A 23504-nucleotide genomic window follows, 5' to 3' on the forward strand; every position below is an offset into this window, starting at 1 on the left:
ATCCCACAAATCCCACAAATCCCACAAATCCCATCAATTCCCCAAATCCCACAAACCCCACAAATCCCACAAATCCCATCAATCCCATAAACCCCCGATCCCACAAATCCCATCAATCCCACAAACCCCCTGATCCCACAAATCCCACAAATCCCACAAATCCCACAAATCCCATCAATCCCACAAATCCCATAATCCCACAAATCCCACAAATCCCACAAATCCCACAAATCCCACAAACCCCCTGATCCTACAAATCCCAAAAATCCCACAAATCCCAAAAATCCCACAAATCCCACAAACCCCACAAATCCCACAAATCCCACAAATCCCATCAATCCCATAAACCCCCTGATCCCACAAATCCCATAAATCCCACAAATCCCACAAACCCCCTGATCCTACAAATCCCAAAAATCCCACAAACCCCACAAATCCCACAAATCCCATAAATCCCACAAATCCCATCAATCCCATAAATCCCACAAATCCCATCAATCCCACAAATCCCATCAATCCCATAAATCCCACAAATCCCACAAATCCCACAAATGCCCCAAATGCCCCAAATGCCCCAAATCCCATCAATCCCCCAAATCCCAGCCCCCCTCCCCCCATTAACCCAAACCCCAAACTGGAGAAAATCCCCAAAAGCCCAAAGATCCCAAAGGGCCCCAAAATCCCCCAAATCCCCGAGCCCTCCTTGCCCCGGGGATTTTTGGGGTTTTTTTTGGGATTTTTTATTCATTTGGGGAGTTTGGAGGATTCTTTTATTTTTATTTTTATTTTTATTTTTATTTTTATTTTTTATTTTTATTTTTATTATTATTATATATTATTTTTATTATACTATATTATAAATTATTATTTTTGGGGGAATTTTTTGGAATTTTTTGTAATTTGGGGGGAATTTTTGGGGTTTCTTTGGGGATGTTTTTTCTTTTTTTTGGATTTTTTTTTCATTTTTTGGGGGGATTTTTTTGTCAACTTTTTCGGGAATTTTTTTTTCTCTTTTTGGGATTTCTTTTGGAATTTTTTGGATTTTTTTGGGATTTTTTTTATTTTTGAGAATTTTTGGGAAATTTTTTATTATTATTTTTGGGGGAATTTTTGGAATTTTTTGTAATTTGGGGGGAATTTTTTGGGGTTTCTTTGGGGATGTTTTTTTCTTTTTTTTGGATTTTTTTTCATTTTTTGGGGGGATTTTTTGTCAATTTTTTTGGGATTTTTTTTTCTTTATTTAGGATTTCTTTGGGAATTTTTTTGGATTTTTTTGGGATTTTTTTTATTTTTGAGAATTTTTGGGAAATTTTTATTATTATTTTTGGGGGATCATTTGGAATTTTTTGTAATTTTGGGGGAATTTTTTGGGTGTTTCTTTGGGGATGTTTTTTTCTTTTTTTTGGATTTTTTTTTCATTTTTTGGGGGGATTTTTTGTCAACTTTTGCAGGAATTTTTTTTTCTCTTTTTGGGATTTCTTTTGGAATTTTTTGGATTTTTTTGGGATTTTTTTTATTTTTGAGAATTTTTGGGAAATTTTTATTATTATTTTTGGGGGAATTTTTGGAATTTTTTTGTAATTTGGGGGGAATTTTTGGGGTTTCTTTGGGGATGTTTTTTCTTTTTTTTGGATTTTTTTTCATTTTTTGGGGGGATTTTTTTGTCAATTTTTTTGGGATTTTTTTTTCTTTATTTAGGATTTCTTTGGGAATTTTTTTGGATTTTTTTTGGGATTTTTTTTATTTTTGAGAATTTTTTGGGGAATTCTTTTATTATTATTTTTGAGGAATCATTTCAAATTTTTTGTAATTTTGGGGGAATTTTCTGGGCGTTTCTTTGGGGATGTTTTTTCTTTTTTTTTGGATTTTTTTTTCATTTTTTGGGGGGATTTTTTGTCAACTTTTTTCGGGAATTTTTTTTCTCTATTTGGGATTTCTTGGGGACTTTTTGGGATTTTTTTATTATTTTTGGGAATTCTTGGGAAATTCTTTTATTATTATTTTTGGGGGAATTTTTGGAATTTTTTGTAATTTTGGGGGAATTTTTTGGGTTTCTTTGGGCATGGTTTTTCTTTTCTTTTTAGGATTATTTTTCGTTTTTTGGAGAGATTTTTTGTCAATTTTTTTCGGGAATTTTGTTTTCTCTTTTTGGGATTTCTTTGGGATTTTTTTGGGATGATTTTTTGGGATTTTTTTGGAGATTTTTCAGGGGATTTCTTTTTATTTTTTTGGGTTTTTTTTTTCTCTTTTTGGGATTTTCTTTCCCCACCTGGCAGCAGCTGCAGCAGCTTTGGGATTTTTTGGGATTTTTTGGGGGATTTTTTTTTTTTTATTTTGGGTGGTTTTGGGGAATTTTTTTGTAATTTTGGGGGGAATTTTTGAGGGAATTTTGGGGGTTTCTTTTGGGATTTTTTAAATCTTTTTTTGGATTTCTTTTTCATTTTTTGGAGGAATTTTTTTTATTTTTTGGGGGGACTTTGATGGAGATTTTTGGGGGAATTGTTTTTATTTTTGGGGGCACTTTGATGGATACTTTTGGGGGGTTGTTTTGATTTCTGGGGGGATTTTGCTGGAGGTTTTTGGGATTGTTTTGGGATTATTTTGGGATTGTTTTGGGATGTTTTTGGGATTTTTTTGGGATTATTTTGGGATTATTTTGGGATTATTTTGGGATTATTTTGGGATTATTTGGGATTATTTTGGGATGTTTTTGGGATTACTTTGGGATTACTTTGGGGTTATTTTGGGATTATTTTGGGGTTATTTTGGGGTTATTTTGGGGTTATTTTGGAATTGTTTTGGGATTATTTTGGGATGTTTTTGGGATTACTTTGGGATTATTTTAACGGTTATTTTGGGATTATTTGGGATTATTTGGGGATTATTTTGGGGATTACTTTGGGATTATTTGGGATTATTTTGGGATTGTTTTGGGATTATTTGGGATTATTTTGGGATGTTTTTGGGATTACTTTGGGATTATTTTGGGATTACTTTGGGATGTTTTTGGGATTACTTTGGGGACTATTTTGGGGTTATTTTGGGATTATTTTGGGATGTTTTTGGGATTATTTTGGGATTATTTTGGAATTGTTTTGGGATTATTTTGGGATTGTTTTGGGATTATTTGGGATTATTTTGGGATGTTTTTGGGATTACTTTGGGATGTTTTTGGGATTATTTTGGGGTTATTTTGGGATTATTTTGGGGTTATTTTGGGATTATTTTGGGATTATTTTGGGGTTATTTTGGGATTATTTTGGGATTATTTTGGGGTTATTTTGGGGTTATTTTGGGATGTTTTTTGGGATAATTTTGGGACTATTTTGGGATGTTTTTGGGATGTTTTTCGGGTTATTTTGGGGTTATTTTGTGCTTTGTCCCCCACCTGGCAGCAGCTGCAGCAGCTTTGTGATTTCCGTGTCCCAGAGCTGCCCCAGGCCGGGCTGCACCCGCAGCTCCCGCAGCAAGCCGCAGCGCCCACAGCGCCCGCGGGGGAAAAACAACGCGGCCGGCACGACAGGGCCTGGAAATCAGCAAGGAATGGGAGAAAAATCCCAATAAAAACGGGGAAAAAACAGCGAAAATGGGGATGGAAATACAGGGGAAAACGGGGAAGAAATATGGGAGAAAAATGGGATAAAACAGGAAAAATGGGGATGGAAATATAGGAGAAAAATGGGATAAAAATGGGATAAAAAATGGGATAAAAGAGGAAAAAGGGGATGGAAATACAGGGGAAAATTGGGAATAAATATGGGAGAAAAATCAGAATATAAACGGGGAAATTGGGGAAATGGGGAATAAAAATGGGAGAAAAATCAGAATAAAAATGGGGCAAAACAGGAAAAATGGGGATGGAAATACAGGGGAAATTGGGAATAAAGATGGGAGAAAAATCAGAATATAAACGGGGAAATTGGGGAAATGGGAATGAAAACTATGGGAGGAAATGGGGAATAAAAATGGGAGAAAAATCAGAATAAAAATGGGATAAAACAGGAAAATGGGGATGGAAATACAGGGGAAAATTTGGAATGAATTGGGAGGAAAATGGGATAAAACAGGAAAAAAGGGGATGGAAATACAGGGGAAAACGGGGAATAAATATGGGAGAAAAATCAGAATATAAACTGGGAAATTGGGGAAAAGGGAATGAAAACTGTGGGGGGAAATGGGGAATAAAACGGGAGAAAAATCAGAATAAAAATGGGGTAAAAACAGGAAAATGGGGATGGAAATGCAGGGGAAAATTTGGAATAAAATGGGAGAAAAATGGGATAAAAATAGGAAAATGGGGATGGAAATGCAGGGGAAAAATGGGAATAAATATGGGAGAAAAATCAGAATATAAACGGGGGAAATTGGGGAATAAAAATGGGAGAAAAATCAGAATAAAAATGGGGCAAAACAGGAAAATGGGGATGGAAGTACAGGGGAAAATGGGGAATAAATATGGGAGAAAAATGGGATAAAAACAGGAAAAATGGGGATGGAAATACAGGGGGAAACGGGGAATAAAAATGGGAGAAAAATCCGAATAAAAACGGGGCAAAACAGTGAAAATGGGGATGGAAACACAGGAGAAAAATGAGATAAAAAATGGGATAAAACAGGAAAATGGGGATGGAAATACAGGGGAAAATTGGGAATAAATCTGGGAGAAAAATCAGAATATAAACGGGGAAATTGGGGAAATGGGGAATAAAAATGGGAGAAAAATCAGAATAAAAACGGGGCAAAACAGGAAAAATGGGGATGGAAATACAGGGGAAATTGGGAATAAAGATGGGAGAAAAAATGGGATAAAACAGGAAAAATGGGGATGGAAATATAGGAGAAAAATGGGATAAAAATGGGATAAAAATGGGATAAAAGAGGAAAAAGGGGATGGAAATACAGGGGAAAATTGGGAATAAATATGGGAGAAAAATCAGAATATAAACGGGGAAATTGGGGAAATGGGGAATAAAAATGGGAGAAAAATCAGAATAAAAATGGGGCAAAACAGGGAAAATGGGGATGGAAATACAGGGGAAATTGGGAATAAAGATGGGAGAAAAATCAGAATATAAACGGGGAAATTGGGGAAATGGGAATGAAAACTATGGGAGGAAATGGGGAATAAAAATGGGAGAAAAATCAGAATAAAAATGGGATAAAACAGGAAAATGGGGATGGAAATACAGGGGAAAATTTGGAATGAATTGGGAGGAAAATGGGATAAAACAGGAAAAAAGGGGATGGAAATACAGGGGAAAACGGGGAATAAATATGGGAGAAAAATCAGAATATAAACTGGGAAATTGGGGAAAAGGGAATGAAAACTGTGGGGGGAAAATGGGGAATAAAACGGGAGAAAAATCAGAATAAAAATGGGGTAAAACAGGAAAATGGGGATGGAAATGCAGGGGAAAATTTGGAATAAAATGGGAGAAAAATGGGATAAAATAGGAAAATGGGGATGGAAATGCAGGGGAAAAATGGGAATAAATATGGGAGAAAAATCAGAATATAAATGGGGAAATTGGGGAAAAGGGAATGAAAACTGTGGGGGGAAATGGGGAATAAAAATGGGAGAAAAAATCAGAATAAAAACGGGGTAAAACAGGGAAATGGGGATGGAAATACAGGGGAAAATTGGGAATAAATATGGGAGAAAAATCAGAATATAAACGGGGAAATTGGGGAATAAAAATGGGAGAAAAATCAGAATAAAAATGGGGCAAAACAGGGAAATGGGGATGGAAATACAGGGGAAAATGGGGAATAAATATGGGAGAAAAATGGGATAAAACAGAAAAATGGGGATGGAAATAGAGGGGAATACGGGGAATAAATATGGGAGAAAAAATCCGAATAAAAACGGGGCAAAACAGGGAAAATGGGGATGGAAACACAGGAGAAAAATGAGATAAAAATGGGATAAAAGAGGAAAATGGGGATGGAAATACAGGGGAAAAACAGGGAATAAATCTGGGAGAAAAATCAGAATATAAACGGGGAAATTGGGGAAATGGGGAATAAAAATGGGAGAAAAATCAGAATAAAAACGGGGTAAAACAGGAAAATGGGGATGGAAATACAGGGGAAATTGGGAATAAAGATGGGAGAAAAATCAGAATATAAACGGGGTAAAATAGGGAAAATGGGGATGGAAATGCAGGGGAAAATTGGGAATAAAGATGGGAGAAAAATCAAAATAAAAATGGGGTAAAACAGGGAAAATGGGGATGAAAGTACAGGGGAAAATTGGGAATAAAATGGGATAAAAATGGGATAAAACAGGAAAATGGGGATGGAAATACGGGGGAAAAATGGGAATAAAATGGGAGAAAAATGGGATAAAACAGGAAAAAAGGGGATGGAAATGCAGGGAAAAAACACAGAATAAAAATGGGATAAAAACGGGATAAAACAGGAAAATGGGGATGGAAATACAGAGGAAAACAGGGAATAAAAATGGGAGAAAAATGGGATAAAACAGGAAAATGGGGATGAGAGTACAGGGGAAAATTGGGAATTAAAATGGGATAAAAATGGGATAAAAACAGAAAAATGGGGATGGAAATACAGGGGGAAATTGGGAATAAATATGGGAGAAAAATCAGAATAAAAACGGGGAAATTGGGGAAATGGGAATGAAAACTGTGGGGGGAAATGGGGAATAAAACGGGAGAAAAATCCGAATAAAAACGGGGTAAAACAGGAAAATGGGGATGGAAATACAGGGGAAAATTGGGAATAAATATGGGAGAAAAAATGGGATAAAACAGGAAAATGGGGATGGAAATGCAGGAGAAAAATGGGATAAAAATGGGATAAAAATGGGATAAAAACAGGAAAATGGGGATGGAAATACAGGGGAAAAATCAGAATAAAAATGGGATAAAAATGGGATAAAACAGGAAAATGGGGATGGAAATGCAGGGAAATTGGGAATAAAAACAGGAGTGAAAACTGGGAAAATTTGGAATAAAAACGGGAAAAAAAAATCGGGAAAAATTTGGCATAAAAATGGGAATGAAATGGGGAAAATTGGGAAGAAAAATGGGAAGAAAAATGGGATAAAAGAGGAAAAATGGGAATGAAAATCCAGGGGAAAATTGGGAATAAAAAGGGGAATGAAATCGGGAAAATTGGGAATAAAAATGGGATAAAAATGAGAAAATTGGGAATAAAAAATGGGAATGAAATCGGGAAAATTGAGAAGAAGAACGGGAAAAAAATTGGGAAAATTTGGCATAAAAATGGGAATGAAAAGGGCAAAGAAATGGGAAATTGGGAATGGAAACTGCCTGGGAAAATGGGATAAAAATGGGATAAAAATGGGAATAAAATTGGGGAAAATGGGAATAAAAATGGGATAGAAATGGGATAAAAATGGGATAAAAATGGGAATACAATTGGGGAAATTGGGAATAAAAATGGGATAAAAATGAGAAAATTTGGAATAAAATTGGGAATAAAAATGGGGAAATTGGGAATGAAATTGGGGAAATTGGGAATGAAAATGGGAATGAAACTGAGAAAACTGGGAATAAAATTGGGAATAAAATTAGGAATAAAAAATGGGAATAAAATTGGGGAAATTGGGAATAAAAACGGGATAAAAATGAGAAAATTTGGAATAAAATTGGAAATGAAATTGGGAATGAAATTGGGGGAATTGGGAATGAAAATGGGAATGAAAATGAGAAAATAGTAAATAAAATTGGGATAAAAATGGGAATGAAATTGGGGAAATTGGGAATGAAAATGGGAATAAAATTGTGGAAATTGGGAATAAAAAATGGGAATGAAATTGGGAATAAAATGGGAATAAAATTGGGGAAATTGGGAATAAAAATGGGATAAAACTGAGGAAATTGGGAATAAAATTGGGAATGAAATTGGGAATAAAAATGAGAATAAAATTGGGGGAATTGGGAATGAAAATGGGAATGAAAATGAGAAAATTGGGAATGAAATTGGGATAAAAATGGGAATAAAATTGGGGAAATTGGGAATAAAAACGGGATAAAAATGAGAAAATTGGGAACGAAATTTGGAATAAAAATGGGAATAAAATTGGGAATAAAAAGGGGATAAAATTGGGGAAATTGGGAATGAAAATGGGAATGAAAATGAGAAAATTTGGATTAAAATTGGGAATAAAATTGGGAATGAAAATTGGGGAAATTGGGAATAAAAATGGGATAAAAATGAGAAAATTGGGAATGAAATTTGGAATAAAATTGGGAATAAAATTGGGGAAATTGGGAATGAAAATGGGAGAAAAAAGAGAAAATTTGGAATAAAATTGGGAATAAAAATGGGAATGAAATTGGGAATAAAATTGGGAATAAAATTGGGGAAATTGGGAATGAAAATGGGAATGAAAATGAGAAAATTGGGAATAAAAATGGGAATGAAATTGGGAATAAAAATGGGGAAATTGGGAATAAAAATGGGAATAAAATTGGGGAAATTGGGAATAAAAACGGGATAAAAATGAGAAAATTGGGAATGAAATTTGGAATAAAAATGGGAATAAAATTGGAATAAAATTGGGGAAATTGGGAATAAAAATGGGATAAAAATGAGCAAATTTGGAATAAAATTTGGAATGAAAATGGGAAATAACATTGGGGAAATGGGAATGAAAATGGGAATGAAAATGAGAAAATTGTGAATAAAATTGGGAATGAAATTGGGAATAAAATTGGGAATAAAAATGGCAATAAAATTGGGGAAATTGGGAATGAAAATGGGATAAAAAATGAGAAAATTGGGAATGAAAATGGGAATAAAATTGGGAATAACATTGGGGAAATTGGGCATAAAAATGGGAATGAAAATGAGAAAATTTGGAAGAAAATTGGGATAAAAACGGGAATGAAAATGAGAAAATTGTGAATGAAATTGGGATAAAAATGGGAATGAAATTGGGGAAATTGGGAATAAAAACGGGATAAAAATGAGCAAATTTGGAATAAAATTGGAAGAAAATTGGGAATAAAATTGGGAATGAAAATGGGAATAAAATTGGGGAAATTTGGAATGAAAATGGGATAAAATTGGGGAAATTGGGAATGAAAATGGGATAAAAAATGAGAAAACTGGGAATGAAAATGGGAATAAAATTGGGAATAACATTGGGGAAATTGGGCATAAAAATGGGAATGAAAATGAGAAAATTTGGAAGAAAATTGGGATAAAAATGGGAATGAAATTGGGGAAACTGGGAATAAAAACGGGATAAAAATGAGCAAATTTGGAATAAAATTGGGAAGAAAATTGGGAATTAAATTGGGAATGAAAATGGGAATAAAATTGGGGAAATTGGGAATGAAAAATGGGATAAAATTGGGGAAATTGGGAATGAAAATGGGATAAAAATGAGAAAATTGGGAATGAAAATGGGAATAAAATTGGGAATGAAATTGGGGAAATTGGGAATAAAAACGGGATAAAAATGAGCAAATTTGGAATAAAATTGGGATAAAAATGGGAATAAAAATGAGAAAATTTGGAAGAAAATTGGGATAAAAACGGGAATGAAAATGAGAAAATTTGGAAGAAAATTGGGATAAAAATGGGAATGAAATTGGGGAAATTGGGAATAAAAACGGGATAAAAATGAGCAAATTTGGAATAAAATTGGGAAGAAAATTGGGAATAAAATTGGGAATGAAAATGGGAATAAAATTGGGGAAATTGGGAATGAAAATGGGATAAAATTGGGGAAATTGGGAATGAAAATGGGATAAAAATGAGAAAATTGGGAATGAAAATGGGAATAAAATTGGGAATAACATTGGGGAAATTGGGAATAAAAACGGGAATGAAAATGAGAAAATTTGGAATAAAATTGGGAAGAAAATTGGGAATAAAATTGGGAATGAAAATGGGAATAAAATTGGGGAAATTGGGAATGAAAATGGTAATAAAATTGGGGAAATTGGGAATGAAAATGGGAATAAAATTGGGAATAACATTGGGGAAATTGGGCATAAAAATGGGAATGAAAATGAGAAAATTTGGAAGAAAATTGGGATAAAAACGGGAATGAAAATGAGAAAATTTGGAAGAAAATTGGGATAAAAACGGGAATGAAAATGAGAAAATTTGGAAGAAAATTGGGATAAAAACGGGAATGAAATTAGGAATGAAATTGGGGAAATTGGGAATAAAAACGGGATAAAAATGAGCAAATTTGGAATAAAATTGGGAATAAAATTGGAAATGAAAATGGGAATAAAATTGGGGAAATTGGGAATGAAAATGGGAATAAAATTGGGAATAACATTGGGGAAATTTGGAATAAAAACAGGATAAAAATGAGCAAATTTGGAATAAAATTGGGAAGAAAATTGGAAATAAAACTGGGAATGAAAATGAGAAAATTGGGGAAATTAGGAATGAAAATGGGATAAAAATGAGACAATTGGGAATGAAAATGGGAATAAAATTGGGAATAACATTGGGGAAATTGGGAATAAAAACGGGATAAAAATGAGCAAATTTGGAATAAAATTGGGAAGAAAATTGGGAATAAAATTGGGAATAAAAATGGGAATAAAATTGGGGAAATTGGGAATGAAAATGGGATAAAAATGAGACAATTGGGAATGAAAATGGGAATAAAATTGGGAATAACATTGGGGAAATTGGGCATAAAAATGGGAATGAAAATGAGAAAATTTGGAAGAAAATTGGGATAAAAACGGGAATGAAAATGAGAAAATTTGGAAGAAAATTGGGATAAAAACGGGAATGAAAATGAGAAAATTGTGAATGAAATTGGGATAAAAATGGGAATGAAATTGGGGAAATTGAGAATAAAAACGGGATAAAAATGAGCAAATTTGGAATAAAATTGGGAAGAAAATTGGGAATAAAATTGGGAATGAAAATGGGAATAAAATTGGGGAAATTGGGAATGAAAATGGGAATAAAATTGGGAATAACATTGGGGAAATTGGGCATAAAAATGGGAATGAAAATGAGAAAATTTGGAAGAAAATTGGGATAAAAACGGGAATGAAAATGAGAAAATTTGGAAGAAAATTGGGATAAAAACGGGAATGAAAATGAGAAAATTTGAAAGAAAATTGGGATAAAAACGGGAATGAAAATGAGAAAATTTGAAAGAAAATTGGGATAAAAACGGGAACGAACTCACGAGGAGGCGCACGGTGAGAGCCTGCGGAGAGGGGAGCGAGCCTGGAAGGGAAATGGAAAATTCAATTCCTGAGAGAATCTTTGGGAATTCTTGGGATTTTCTGGGAATTCCTCAGGATTTTTGGGATGTTTTTAGGAATTCCCAGGGAATTTTTGGGGGTTTTTTCGGAATTCCAAGGGGTTTTTTGGGAATTTCCAGGGATTTTTTGGGGTTTTTTGGGAATTTCCAGGGATTTTTTGGGAATTTCCAGGGGTTTTTTGGGGTTTTTTAGGAATTTCCAGGGATTTTTTGGGGTTTTTTGGGAATTCCCAGGGATTTTTTGGGGTTTTTTGGGAATTCCCAGGGGTTTTTTCGGAATTCCTGAGGATTTTTGGGGCTTTTTTAGGAATTCCCAGGGATTTTTTGGGGTTTTTTGGGAATTTCCAGGGTTTTTTGGGGTTTTTTGGGAATTCCCAGGGGTTTTTTTGGGAATTCCTGAGGATTTTTTGGGTTTTTTTTGGGAATTTCCAGGGATTTTGCGGTTTTTTTTGGAAATTCCCAGGGATTTTTTGGGAATTCCTGAGGATTTTTGGGGCTTTTTTAGGAATTCCCAAGGATTTTTGGGGTTTTTTGGGAATTTCCAGGGATTTTTTGGGAATTTCCAGGGGTTTTTTGGGGTTTTTTGGGAATTCCCAGGGATTTTTTGGCGTTTTTTTTAGGAATTTCCAGGGTTTTTTGTGGGTTTTTGGGAATTTCCAGGGATTTTTGGGGCTTTTTTAGGAATTCCCAGGGGTTTTTTGGGGTTTTTTGGGAATTCCCAGGGATTTTTTGGGGTTTTTTGGGAATTCCCAGGGGTTTTTTGGGAATTCCTGAGGATTTTTTGGGTTTTTTTGGGAATTTCCAGGGATTTTTGGGGTTTTTTTGGAAATTCCCAGGGATTTTTTGGGAATTCCTGAGGATTTTTTGGGGTTTTTTTGGGAATTTCCAGGGATTTTTGGGGTTTTTTTGGGAATTTCCAGGGATTTTTTGGGAATTTCCAGGGATTTTTTGGGGTTTTTTGGGAATTTCCAGGGGTTTTTTGGGGGTTTTTTAGGAATTCCCAGGGGTTTTTGGGGTTTTTTGGGAATTCCCAGGGATTTTTTGGTTTTTTTTTTGGGAATTCCCAGGGGGTTTTTTTCGGAATTCCTGAGGATTTTTGGGGCTTTTTTAGGAATTCCCAAGGATTTTTGGGGGTTTTGTGGGAATTCCCAGGGTTTTTTTTGGGGTTTTTTGGGAATTCCCAGGGATTTTTTGGGTTTTTTTGGGAATTTCCAGGGATTTTTTGGGGTTTTTTGGGAATTCCCAGGGGTTTTTTGGGAATTCCTGAGGATTTTTTGGGTTTTTTTGGGAATTTCCAGGGATTTTTGGGGTTTTTTGGGAATTTCCAGGGATTTTTTGGGAATTTCCAGGGGTTTTTGGGGTTTTTTGGGAATTCCCAGGGATTTTTTTGGGTTTTTTGGGAATTTCCAGGGATTTTTTGGGAATTTCCAGGGGTTTTTTGGGGTTTTTTGGGAATTCCCAGGGATTTTTTGGCGTTTTTTTAGGAATTTCCAGGGTTTTTTGTGGGTTTTTGGGAATTTCCAGGGATTTTTGGGGTTTTTTAGGAATTCCCAGGGATTTTTTGGGGTTTTTTGGAAATTCCCAGGGATTTTTTGGGGTTTTTTGGGAATTCCCAAGGATTTTTTGGGGTTTTTTGGGAATTCCCAGGGGTTTTTTGGGAATTCCTGAGGATTTTTTGGGTTTTTTTGGGAATTTCCAGGGATTTTTGGGGTTTTTTTGGAAATTCCCAGGGATTTTTTGGGAATTTCTGAGGATTTTTGGGGCTTTTTTAGGAATTCCCAAGGATTTTTGGGGTTTTTTTGGGAATTTCCAGGAATTTTTTGGGAATTTCCAGGGATTTTTTGGCGTTTTTTGGGAATTCCCAGGGATTTTTTTGGGTTTTTTGGGAATTTCCAGGGATTTTTTGGGAATTTCCAGGGGTTTTTGGGGTTTTTTGGGAATTCCCAGGGATTTTTTGGGGTTTTTTGGGAATTCCCAGGGATTTTTGGGGATTTTTTAGGAATTTCCAGGGTTTTTTGTGGGTTTTTGGGAATTCCCAGGGATTTTTGGGGCTTTTTTAGGAATTCCCAGGGATTTTTTGGGGTTTTTTGGGAATTCCCAGGGTTTTTTTGGGGTTTTTTGGGAATTCCCAGGGGTTTTTTGGGAATTCCTGAGGATTTTTTGGGGTTTTTTGGGAATTCCCAGGGATTTTTTGGGTTTTTTTGGAAATTCCCAGGGGTTTTTTGGGAATTCCTGAGGATTTTTTGGGTTTTTTTGGGAATTTCCAGGGATTTTTGGGGTTTTTTTGGAAATTCCCAGGGATTTTTTGGGAATTCCTGAGGATTTTTGGGGCTTTTTTAGGAATTCCCAAGGATTTTTGGGGTTTTTTTGGGAATTTCCAGGGATTTTTTGGGAATTTCCAGGGATTTTTTGGCGTTTTTTGGGAATTCCCAGGGATTTTTGGGGTTTTTTTTGGGAATTCCCAGGGGTTTTTTGGGGTTTTTTGGGAATTCCCAGGGATTTTTTGGGTTTTTTTAGGAATTTCCAGGGATTTTTTAGGGCTTTTTTTGGGAATTCCCAGGGATTTTTGGGGTTTTTTGGGAATTCCCAGGGGTTTTTGGGGTTTTTTGGGAATTCCCAGGGGTTTTTTGGTTTTTTTTTTGGGAATTCCCAGGGGGTTTTTTCGGAATTCCTGAGGATTTTTGGGGCTTTTTTAGGAATTCCCAAGGATTTTTTGGGGTTTTGTGGGAATTTCCAGGGTTTTTTTGGGGTTTTTTGGGAATTCCCAGGGATTTTTTTGGGTTTTTTGGGAATTTCCAGGGTTTTTTGGGGGTTTTTTGGGAATTCCCAGGGATTTTTTGGCGTTTTTTTAGGAATTTCCAGGGTTTTTTGTGGGTTTTTGGGAATTTCCAGGGATTTTTGGGGCTTTTTTAGGAATTCCCAGGGATTTTTTGGGGTTTTTTGGAAATTCCCAGGGATTTTTTGGGGTTTTTTGGGAATTCCCAGGGATTTTTTGGGTTTTTTTGGGAATTCCCAGGGGTTTTTTGGGAATTCCTGAGGATTTTTTGGGTTTTTTTGGGAATTCCCAAGGATTTTTGGGGTTTTTTTGGGAATTTCCAGGGATTTTTTGGGAATTTCCAGGGATTTTTTGGCGTTTTTTGGGAATTCCCAGGGATTTTTGGGGTTTTTTTGGGAATTCCCAGGGGTTTTTTGGGAATTCCCAGGGATTTTTGGGGTTTTTTGGGAATTCCCAGGGGTTTTTTAGGTTTTGTTTTGTTTTTCCCTGGGATTTTTTGTGTTTTTTTCCCCTTTCCCGGGGTTTTTTGGGAACTGTGGGTCGGTTGGGACTCACCCTCGCCCTGGGCTCCGCTCTCGGGGGGCTCCCGCTGCATTTGGGGGGCCAGCAGGGCGAGGCTGCGGCACAGCGGGGCCAGGGCCCGGCTCAGCCCCGGACGGAGCAGCGCCCGCAGCAGGAAACGCCACAGAACCTGCGGGGAAAAATGGGAAATTCATGGGGAAAACATGGGGAAAACATCGGGGAATTAACGGGGAATTCACGGGGAGGGAACTCATGGGGCAAACATGGGGAAAAAATGGGGAAAACATAGGGGAATTCATGGGGAATTCATGGGGAATTCGTGGGGAAAACATAGGGAATTCATGGGGAATTCATGGGGAAACATGGGGGAAACATGGGGGAAACATGGGGAATTCATGGGGAAAACATGGGGGAACTCACGGGAAAAACACGGGGGAAACATGCGGAAAACATGGGGAAAACACAGGGGAGTTCATGGGGAACTGACGGGGAAACATGGGGCAAACATGGGGAAAACATGGGGAAAACATGGGGAAAACATGGGGAAAACATGGGGAATTCACGGGGAATTCACGGGGAATTCACGGGGAATTCACGGGGAATTCACGGGGAAAACATGGGGAAAACATGCAGAAAACGTGGACAACATGGGGAAAACATGGGGAAAACATGGGGGAAACATGGGGAATTCATGGGGAATTCACGGGGAAAACATGGGGGAAAACATGCAGAAAACATGCGGAAAACATGCGGAAAACATGGGGAATTCACAGGGAATTCACGGGGAATTCATGGGGAATTCACGGGGAAAACACGGGGAAAACACGGGGAAAACATGGGGAAAACATGCAGAAAACATGCGGAAAACATGGAGAAAACATGGGGAAAACATGGGGAAAACATGGGGAATTCACGGGGAAAACATGGGGAAAACATGCAGAAAACATGGGAAAAACATGGGGAAAACATGGGGGAATTCATGGGGAACTCACGGGGAAACATGGGGAAAACATGGGGAAAACATGGGGAATTCACGGGGAATTCACGGGGAATTGGGAGAAAAAACTGGGGAAATAAATGGGAAATAATGGGGAAATAATGGGGAAATAAATGGGAAATAATGGGGAAATTTTTGGGAAATAATGGGAAATAAATGGGGAAATAAATGGGAAATTATGGGGAATAAATGGGGAAATAATGGAGAATAAATGGGAATATAATGGGGAAATTAATGGGGAAATGATGGGAAAAATTGGGGGAAATAATGGGGAAACAAATGGGGAAATAATGGGGGAATAGTGGGGGATTAATGGGAAATAAATGGGGAATAAATGGAGAAATAATGGGGAATTAATGGGGAAAAAATGGGGAATTAATGGGAAATTAATGCGAAATTATTGGGGAAAAAATAGGGGGAATTGGGAGAAAAAAACTGGGGAAATAAATGGGAAATTCATGGGGAAATAATGGGAAATTATTGGGGAAATAGTGGGGAATTAATGGCAAATAAATGGGAAATTAATGGGGAATTAATGGGGAAAAATGAGAAAACAAATGGTGAATTAATGAGAAATTAATGGGGAATTAATGGTGAAATAAATGGGAAATTAACGGGGAAATAATTGGGAATTAATTGGAAAATATTGGGGAATAAATGGGGAATTAATGGGGAAATAAAAGGGAAATTAATGGGAATATATAGGGGAAAAACAGGGGAAATTGGGAGAAAAAACTGGGGAAATTAATGGGGAATTAATGGGGAAAAATGGGGGAAATAAATGGGAAATAACAGGGAAATTATGGGGAATTAATGGGGGAATAAATGGGAAATTAAGGGGGGAATAAATGGGAAATTAATGGGGGAATAAATGGGAAATTATGGGGAAATTAATGGGGAAATGATGGGAAAAATTGGGGGAAGTAATGGGGAAATAAATGGGGAAATAATGGGGGAATAGTGGGGGATTAATGGGAAATAAATGGGGAATAAATGGAGAAATAATGGGGAATTAATGGGGAAAAAATGGGGAATTAATGGGAAATTAATGTGAAATTATTGGGGAAAAAATAGGGGGAATTGGGAGAAAAAAACTGGGGAAATAAATGGGAAATTAATGGGGAAATAATGGGAAATTATTGGGGAAATAGTGGGGAATTAATGGCAAATAAATAGGAAATTAATGGGGAATTAATGGGGAAAAAAGAGGAAATAAATGGTGAATTAATGAGAAATAAATGGGGAATTAATGGTGAAATAAATGGGAAATTAACGGGGAAATAATTGGGAATTAATTGGAAAATATTGGGGAATAAATGGGGAATTAATGGGGAAATAAAAGGGAAATTAATGGGGAAATAATGGGAATATATAGGGGAAAAACAGGGGAAATTGGGAGAAAAAACTGGGGAAATTAATGGGGAATTAATGGGGAAAAATGGGGGAATTGGGGGAAAATGGGGGAAATAAATGGGAAATAACGGGGAAATGATGGGGAATTAATGGGGGAATAAATGGGAAATTAAGGGGGAATAAATGGGAAATTAAGGGGGGAATAAATTGGAAATTAATGGGGGAATAAATGGGAAATTAAGGGGGGAATTTCTATTTTTGGTTTATTTCCCCCCAAGCTGACCTGGGCGATGTCGGGCACGGTGGGGCTGAGCAGGATCAGGAAACCCCTCGGGATTGGGGATTTTGGGGGTTTATTGCCAGAATTTGGAATTTTTGGGGATTTTTTTGGGGGGGTTTTTTGGGATTTTTTTTTTGGAATTTTTTGGGATTTGAATTATTTTGTGTTTTTTCCCCCAAGCTGACCTGGGCGACGCCGGGCACGGTGGGGCTGAGCAGGATCAGGAAACCCCTCGGGATTGGGGATTTTGGGGGTTTATTGCCAGAATTTGGAATTTTTGGGGATTTTTTTGGGGGGGTTTTTTGGGATTTTTTTTTTGGAATTTTTTGGGATTTGAATTATTTTGTGTTTTTTCCCCCAAGCTGACCTGGGCGACGCCGGGCACGGTGGGGCTGAGCAGGATCAGGAAACCCCTCGGGATTGGGGATTTTGGGGGTTTATTCCCAGAATTTGGAATTTTTGGGGATTTTTTTGGGGGGGTTTTTTGGGATTTTTTTTTTGGAATTTTTTGGGATTTGAATTATTTTGTGTTTTTTCCCCAAAGCTGACCTGGGCGACGCCGGGCACGGTGGGGCTGAGCAGGATCAGGAAACCCCTCGGGATTGGGGATTTGGGGTTGAAATCTCCCAGAATTTGGAATTTTTGGGGATTTTTTTTGGAATTTTTGGGATTTTTTTTTTGGAATTTTTTGGGATTTGAATTATTTTTGGTTTATTTCCCCCAAAGCTGACCTGGGCGACGCCGGGCACGGTGGAGCTGAGCAGGATGAGGAAATCCCTCGAGATTGGGGATTTTGGGGTTGAAATCTCCCAGAATTGGAATTTTTGGGGATTTTTTTTGGAATTTTTGGGATTTTTTTTTGGAATTTTTTGGGATTTGAATTATTTTGTGTTTTTTCCCCAAAGCTGACCTGGGTGACGCCGGGCACGGTGGGGCTAAGCAGGATCAGGAAACCCCTCGGGATTGGGGATTTTGGGGGTTTATTCCCAGAATTTGGAATTTTTGGGGATTTTTTCTGGAATTTTTGGGGATTTTTTTTTTGGAATTTTTTGGGATTTGAATTATTTTTGGTTTATTTCCCCCAAAGCTGACCTGGGTGACGCCGGGCACGGTGGAGCTGAGCAGGATGAGGAAATCCCTCGAGATTGGGGATTTTGGGGTTGAAATCTCCCAGAATTGGAATTTTTGGGGATTTTTTTTGGAATTTTTGGGATTTTTTTTTGGAATTTTTTGGGATTTGAATTATTTTGTGTTTTTTCCCCAAAGCTGACCTGGGTGACGCCGGGCACGGTGGGGCTAAGCAGGATCAGGAAACCCCTTGGGATTGGGGATTTGGGGGGTTTATTCCCAGAATTTGGAATTTTTGGGGATTTTTTTTGGAATTTTTGGGGATTTTTTTTTTGGAATTTTTTGGGATTTGAATTATTTTTGGTTTATTTCCCCCAAAGCTGACCTGGGCGACGCCGGGCACGGTGGAGCTGAGCAGGATCAGGAAACCCCTCGGGATTGGGGATTTTGGGGTTGAAATCTCCCAGAATTTGGAATTTTTGGGGATTTTTTTTGGAATTTTTGGGAATTTTTTTTTGGAATTTTTTGGGATTTGAATTATTTTTGGTTTATTTCCCCCGAGCTGACCGGGGCGACGCCGGGCACGGTGGGGCTGAGCAGGATCAGGAAACCCCTCGGGATTGGGGATTTGGGGTTGAAATCTCCCAGAATTTGGAATTTTTGGGGATTTTTTTTTTGGAATTTTTTGGGATTTGAATTATTTTGGGTTTATTTCCCCCAAAGCTGACCGGGGCGACGCCGGGCACGGTGGAGCTGAGCAGGATGAGGGTGCTGACGCCGACGCTCCGCACGTCGTCGCTCGCGGCATCCTCGGGAATTTCCTCGGCGCCCCCGGGGGCCTGCGGGCAGAAATCGGCAGAAATTGGGAAAAAATGGGAAAAATTGGGGAAAGGATGGAAAAGTTGGGAAAAGTTGGGAAAGGAATGAGGAAAATCGGGAAAAGGATGGGAAACTGGGAAAAAAAGGAGAAAATTTGGGGGAAAATGGGGAAAATTGGGAAAAAAGGAGAAAATTTGGGAAAAGGGAGGGGAAAATGGGAAAAAATTGGGAGAAGGTTGAGAAAAGGATGGGAAAATGGGAAAAAATTGGGAAAGAATGGGAAAGTTGGGAAAAAAGGAGAAAAATTGGGAAAAGGGAGGGGAAAATTGGGAAAACTGGGAAAACAATGGGGAAATTTGGAAAAAAATGGGGAAACTTGGGAGAAGGTTGGGAAAAGTTGGGAAAAGTTGGGAAAGGAATGAGGAAAATTGGGAAAAGGATGGGAAATTGGGAAAAAAAGGAAAAAATTTGGGGGAAAATGGGGAAAATTGGGAAAAAAGGAGAAAATTTGGGAAAAGGGAGGGGAAAATGGGAAAAAATTGGGAGAAGGTTGAGAAAAGGATGGGAAAATGGGAAAAAATTGGGAAAGAATGGGAAAGTTGGGAAAAAAGGAGAAAAATTGGGAAAAGGGAGGGGAAAATTGGGAAAACTGGGAAAACAATGGGGAAATTTGGAAAAAAATGGGGAAACTTGGGAGAAGGTTGGGAAAGGGTGGGAGAAGGTTGGGAAAGGATGGGGAGAAGGGTGGGAAAGGATGGGGAGATTGGGGAAATGGGGAATTGGGGAAAAGGATGGGGAGAAGTGGGGAAGATTTGGGAAAAAAGGGGGGAAATTGGGAGAGGGGCGGGAAAAGTGGGGAAGATTTGGGAAAAAAGGGGGGAAATTGGGAGAGGGGCGGGCAAAGAGGGGGAATTTTGGGGAAGGTTTTGGAAGGAGGGGAAGGGCAGGACGGGGCTCTGACCGCGGCGGGGCCGGGGCCGTCGCACTGCAGCACCAGGAACTCCAGCAGCGCCTCCGCCCCCGGCTCCTGCAGGAACCCGCGGGGGCCCATGGCGCCCACCAGCTGCAGCAGCGCGCGGCGCACCTGCGGGGAAAACACGAGAAATGGGTGAGACACGGGAAATCGGGGGGAAAACGGGGAAAAAACGGGGTGAAACACGGGAAATCTGGGGAAAAAAAGTGGATTTTGGGGGGGAAATGGAGTGAGGAGCAGGGATCAGCTGCAGCAGCGCGCGGCGCACCTGCGGGGAAAACACGAGAAATGGGTGAGACACGGGACAAAACGGGGGGAAAACGGGGAAAAAACGGGGTGAAACACGGGAAATCTGGGGAAAAAAAGTGGATTTTGGGGGGGAAATGGAGTGAGGAGCAGGGTTCAGCTGCAGCAGCGCGCGGCGCACCTGCGGGGAAAAACATGGCAGAAACGGGTGAGACACGGGACAAAACGGGGAGAAACGGGGAAAAAAAGGGGAAAACCGGGGAAAAATGGGGGAAAATGGGGAAAAATGGGGAAAAAATGTGGATTTTGGGGGGAAATGGAGTGAGGAGCAGGGTTCAGCTGCAGCAGCGCGCGGCGCACCTGCGGGGAAAAACATGGGAGAAACGGGTGAGACACGGGAAATCTGGGGGAAAACGGGGAAAAACTGTGAAAAATGGGTGAAAAATGGGGAAAAATGGGGAAAAAACGGGAAAAAACGGGGAAAAAAGGGGGAAAATGGGGAAAAAACGGGGAAAAAATGTGGATTTTGGGGGGCATATGGAGTGAGGAGCAGGGTTCAGCTGCAGCAGCGCGCGGCGCACCTGCGGGGAAACACACGGGGAAAAATGGGTGAAAAACGGGAAATCTGGGGGAAAAACGGGGAAAAAACGGGGAAAAACGGTGAAAAATGGGGAAAAACGGGGAGAAAACGGGGAAAAACAGGTAAAAATGGGTGAAACACAGGAAATCTGGGGAAAAACGGGGAAAAAACGGGGAAAAACAGGGAAAAAATGGGGAAAAATGGGAAATCTGGGGAAAAACGGGGAAAAAACAGGGAAAAACAGTGAAAAATGGGTGAAAAACGGTGAAAAATGGGAAATCTGAGGAAAAACGGGAAAAAATGGGGAAAATGGTGAAAAATGGGGGAAAAAGGTGAAAAATAGGTGAAAAACAGGAAATCTGGGGAAAAACGGGGACAAAACGGGGAAAAACGCGGGAAAAAATGTGGATTTTGGGGGGGAAATGGAGTGAGGAGCAGGGTTCCGCTGCAGCAGCGCGCGGCGCACCTGCGGGGAAAAACATGGGAGAAACGGGTGAGACACGGGAAATCTGGGGGAAAACGGGGAGAAAACGGGGAGAAATGGGTGAAAAACAGGGAAAAATGGGGAAAAAACGGGGAAAAGCGGGGAAAAATGGGGAAAAAACGGGGAAAAAATGTGGATTTTGGGGGGGAAATGGAGTAAGGAGCAGGGTTCAGCTGCAGCAGCGCGCGGCGCACCTGCGGGGAAAAACATGGGAGAAACGGGTGAGACACGGGACAAAACGGGGAGAAACGGGGAAAAAAAGGGGAAAACCGGGGAAAAATGGGGAAAAATGGGGAAAAATGGGGAAAAAATGTGGATTTTGGGGGGAAATGGAGTGAGGAGCAGGGATCAGCTGCAGCAGCGCGCGGCGCACCTGCGGGGAAAAACATGGGAGAAACGGGTGAGACACGGGAAATCTGGGGCAAAACGGGGAAAAACGGGGGAAAACGGTGAAAAACGGGGAAAAATGGGGAAAAAATGGGGAAAACGGGGAAAACCGGGGAAAAAACGGGAAAAAAATGTGGATTTTGGGGGGGAAATGGAGTGAGGAGCAGGGATCAGCTGCAGCAGCGCGCGGCGCACCTGCGGGGAAACACACGGGTGAGACACGGGTGAGACACGGGAAAACGGGGAGAAACGGGGAGAAAACGGGGAGAAATGGGTGAAACACGGGAAACAACGGGAAATCTGGGGGAAAACGGGGAGAAAACGGGGAAAAACGGGGAAAAAATGGGTGAAAAACGGGGAAAAAACAGGGAAAAAACAGTGAAAAGTGGGTGAAAAACTGTGAAAAATGGGAAATCTGAGGAAAAACGGGGAAAAAATGGGGAAAATGGTGAAAAATGGGTGAAAAATGGGACATCTGGGGAAAAATGGGGAAAAAATGGGTATTTCTGGAATTTTCCAGGGAATTTCTGGAATTTTCTAGGGAATTTCTGGAATTTTCCGGGCAATTTCTGGAATTTTCCAGGGAATTTCTGGAATTTTCCGGGGACTTTCTGGAATTTTCCAGGGAATTTCTGGAATTTTCCGGGGAATTTGCCAGGGAATTTCCGGAATTTTCCGGGGAATTTCTGGAATTTTCCAGGGAATTTCTGGAATTTTCCGGGGAATTTCTGGAATTTTCCGGGCAATTTCCGGAATTTTCTGGGGAATTTCCGGAATTTTCAGGGGAATTTCCGGAATTTTCTAGGGAATTTCTGGAATTTTCCATGGAATTTCTGGAATTTTCTGGGGAATTTCCGGAATTTTCCAGGCAATTTCCGGAATTTTCTAGGGAATTTCTGGAATTTTCAGGGGAATTTGCCAGGGAATTTCTGGAATTTTCCAGGGAATTTGCCAGGGAATTTCCGGGATTTTCCAGGGAATTTATGGAATTTTCCAGGGAATTTCTGGAATTTTCCGGGCAATTTCTGGAATTTTCTGGGGAATTTCTGGAATTTTCCGGGGAATTTCCAGAATTTTCCAGGGAATTTCTGGAATTTTCTGGGGACTTTCTGGAATTTTCCAGGGAATTTTTCAGGGAATTTCCAGAATTTGCCAGGGAGTTTCTGGAATTTTCCGGGCAATTTCCGGAATTTTCCAGGGAATTTCTGGAATTTTCCAGGGAATTTCTGGAATTTTCTGGGGAATTTGCCAGGGAATTTCCAGAATTTTCCAGGGAATTTCTGGAATTTTCCGGGCAATTTCCGAAATTTTCCAGGGAATTTCTGGAATTTTCCAGGGAATTTCCGGAATTTTTCAGCGAATTTCCGGAATTTTCCGGGCAATTTCCAGAATTTTCCAGGGAATTTCTGCAATTTTCCAGGGAGTTTCTGGAATTTTCCGGGGAATTTGCCAGGGAATTTCCGGAATTTTCCAGGGAATTTCTGGAATTTTCCAGGGAATTTGCCAGGGAATTTCCGGAATTTTCCGGTGAATTTCTGGAATTTCCGGAATTTTCCAGAGAATTTCTGGAGTTTTCCAGGGAGTTTCTGGAGTTTTCCAGGGAATTTCTGGAATTTTCTGGGGAATTTCCGGAATTTTCCAGGGGAATTTCTGGAATTTTTCAGGGAATTTCTGGAATTTTCCAGGGAATTTCTGGAATTTTCCGGGGAATTTGCCAGGGAATTTCCGGAGTTTTCTGGGGAATTTCCGGAATTTTCCGGGGAATTTCTGGAAT

The 23504-nt window shown here is 39.2% G+C and overlaps 1 protein-coding gene across 1 annotated transcript in view; it reads right to left on the minus strand.

The window, feature by feature from the left end:
* Positions 1–23504, minus strand: part of LOC131562439 (maestro heat-like repeat-containing protein family member 1) — an 82608-nt gene that overhangs the window by 2465 nt on the left and 56639 nt on the right. The window contains exons 13-15 of the mRNA XM_058812209.1: positions 20022–20144; positions 18970–19080; positions 14577–14712 (exon numbers count right to left, since the gene is read on the minus strand). Of these exons, the coding sequence (XP_058668192.1) occupies positions 14577–14712; positions 18970–19080; positions 20022–20144 (370 nt within the window). The remainder of the gene's footprint in view (positions 1–14576; positions 14713–18969; positions 19081–20021; positions 20145–23504) is intronic.

The sequence above is a fragment of the Ammospiza caudacuta genome, chromosome 1 (genome assembly GCF_027887145.1).
Source record: "Ammospiza caudacuta isolate bAmmCau1 chromosome 1, bAmmCau1.pri, whole genome shotgun sequence".
Classification (NCBI taxonomy): Eukaryota; Metazoa; Chordata; class Aves; order Passeriformes; family Passerellidae; genus Ammospiza; species Ammospiza caudacuta.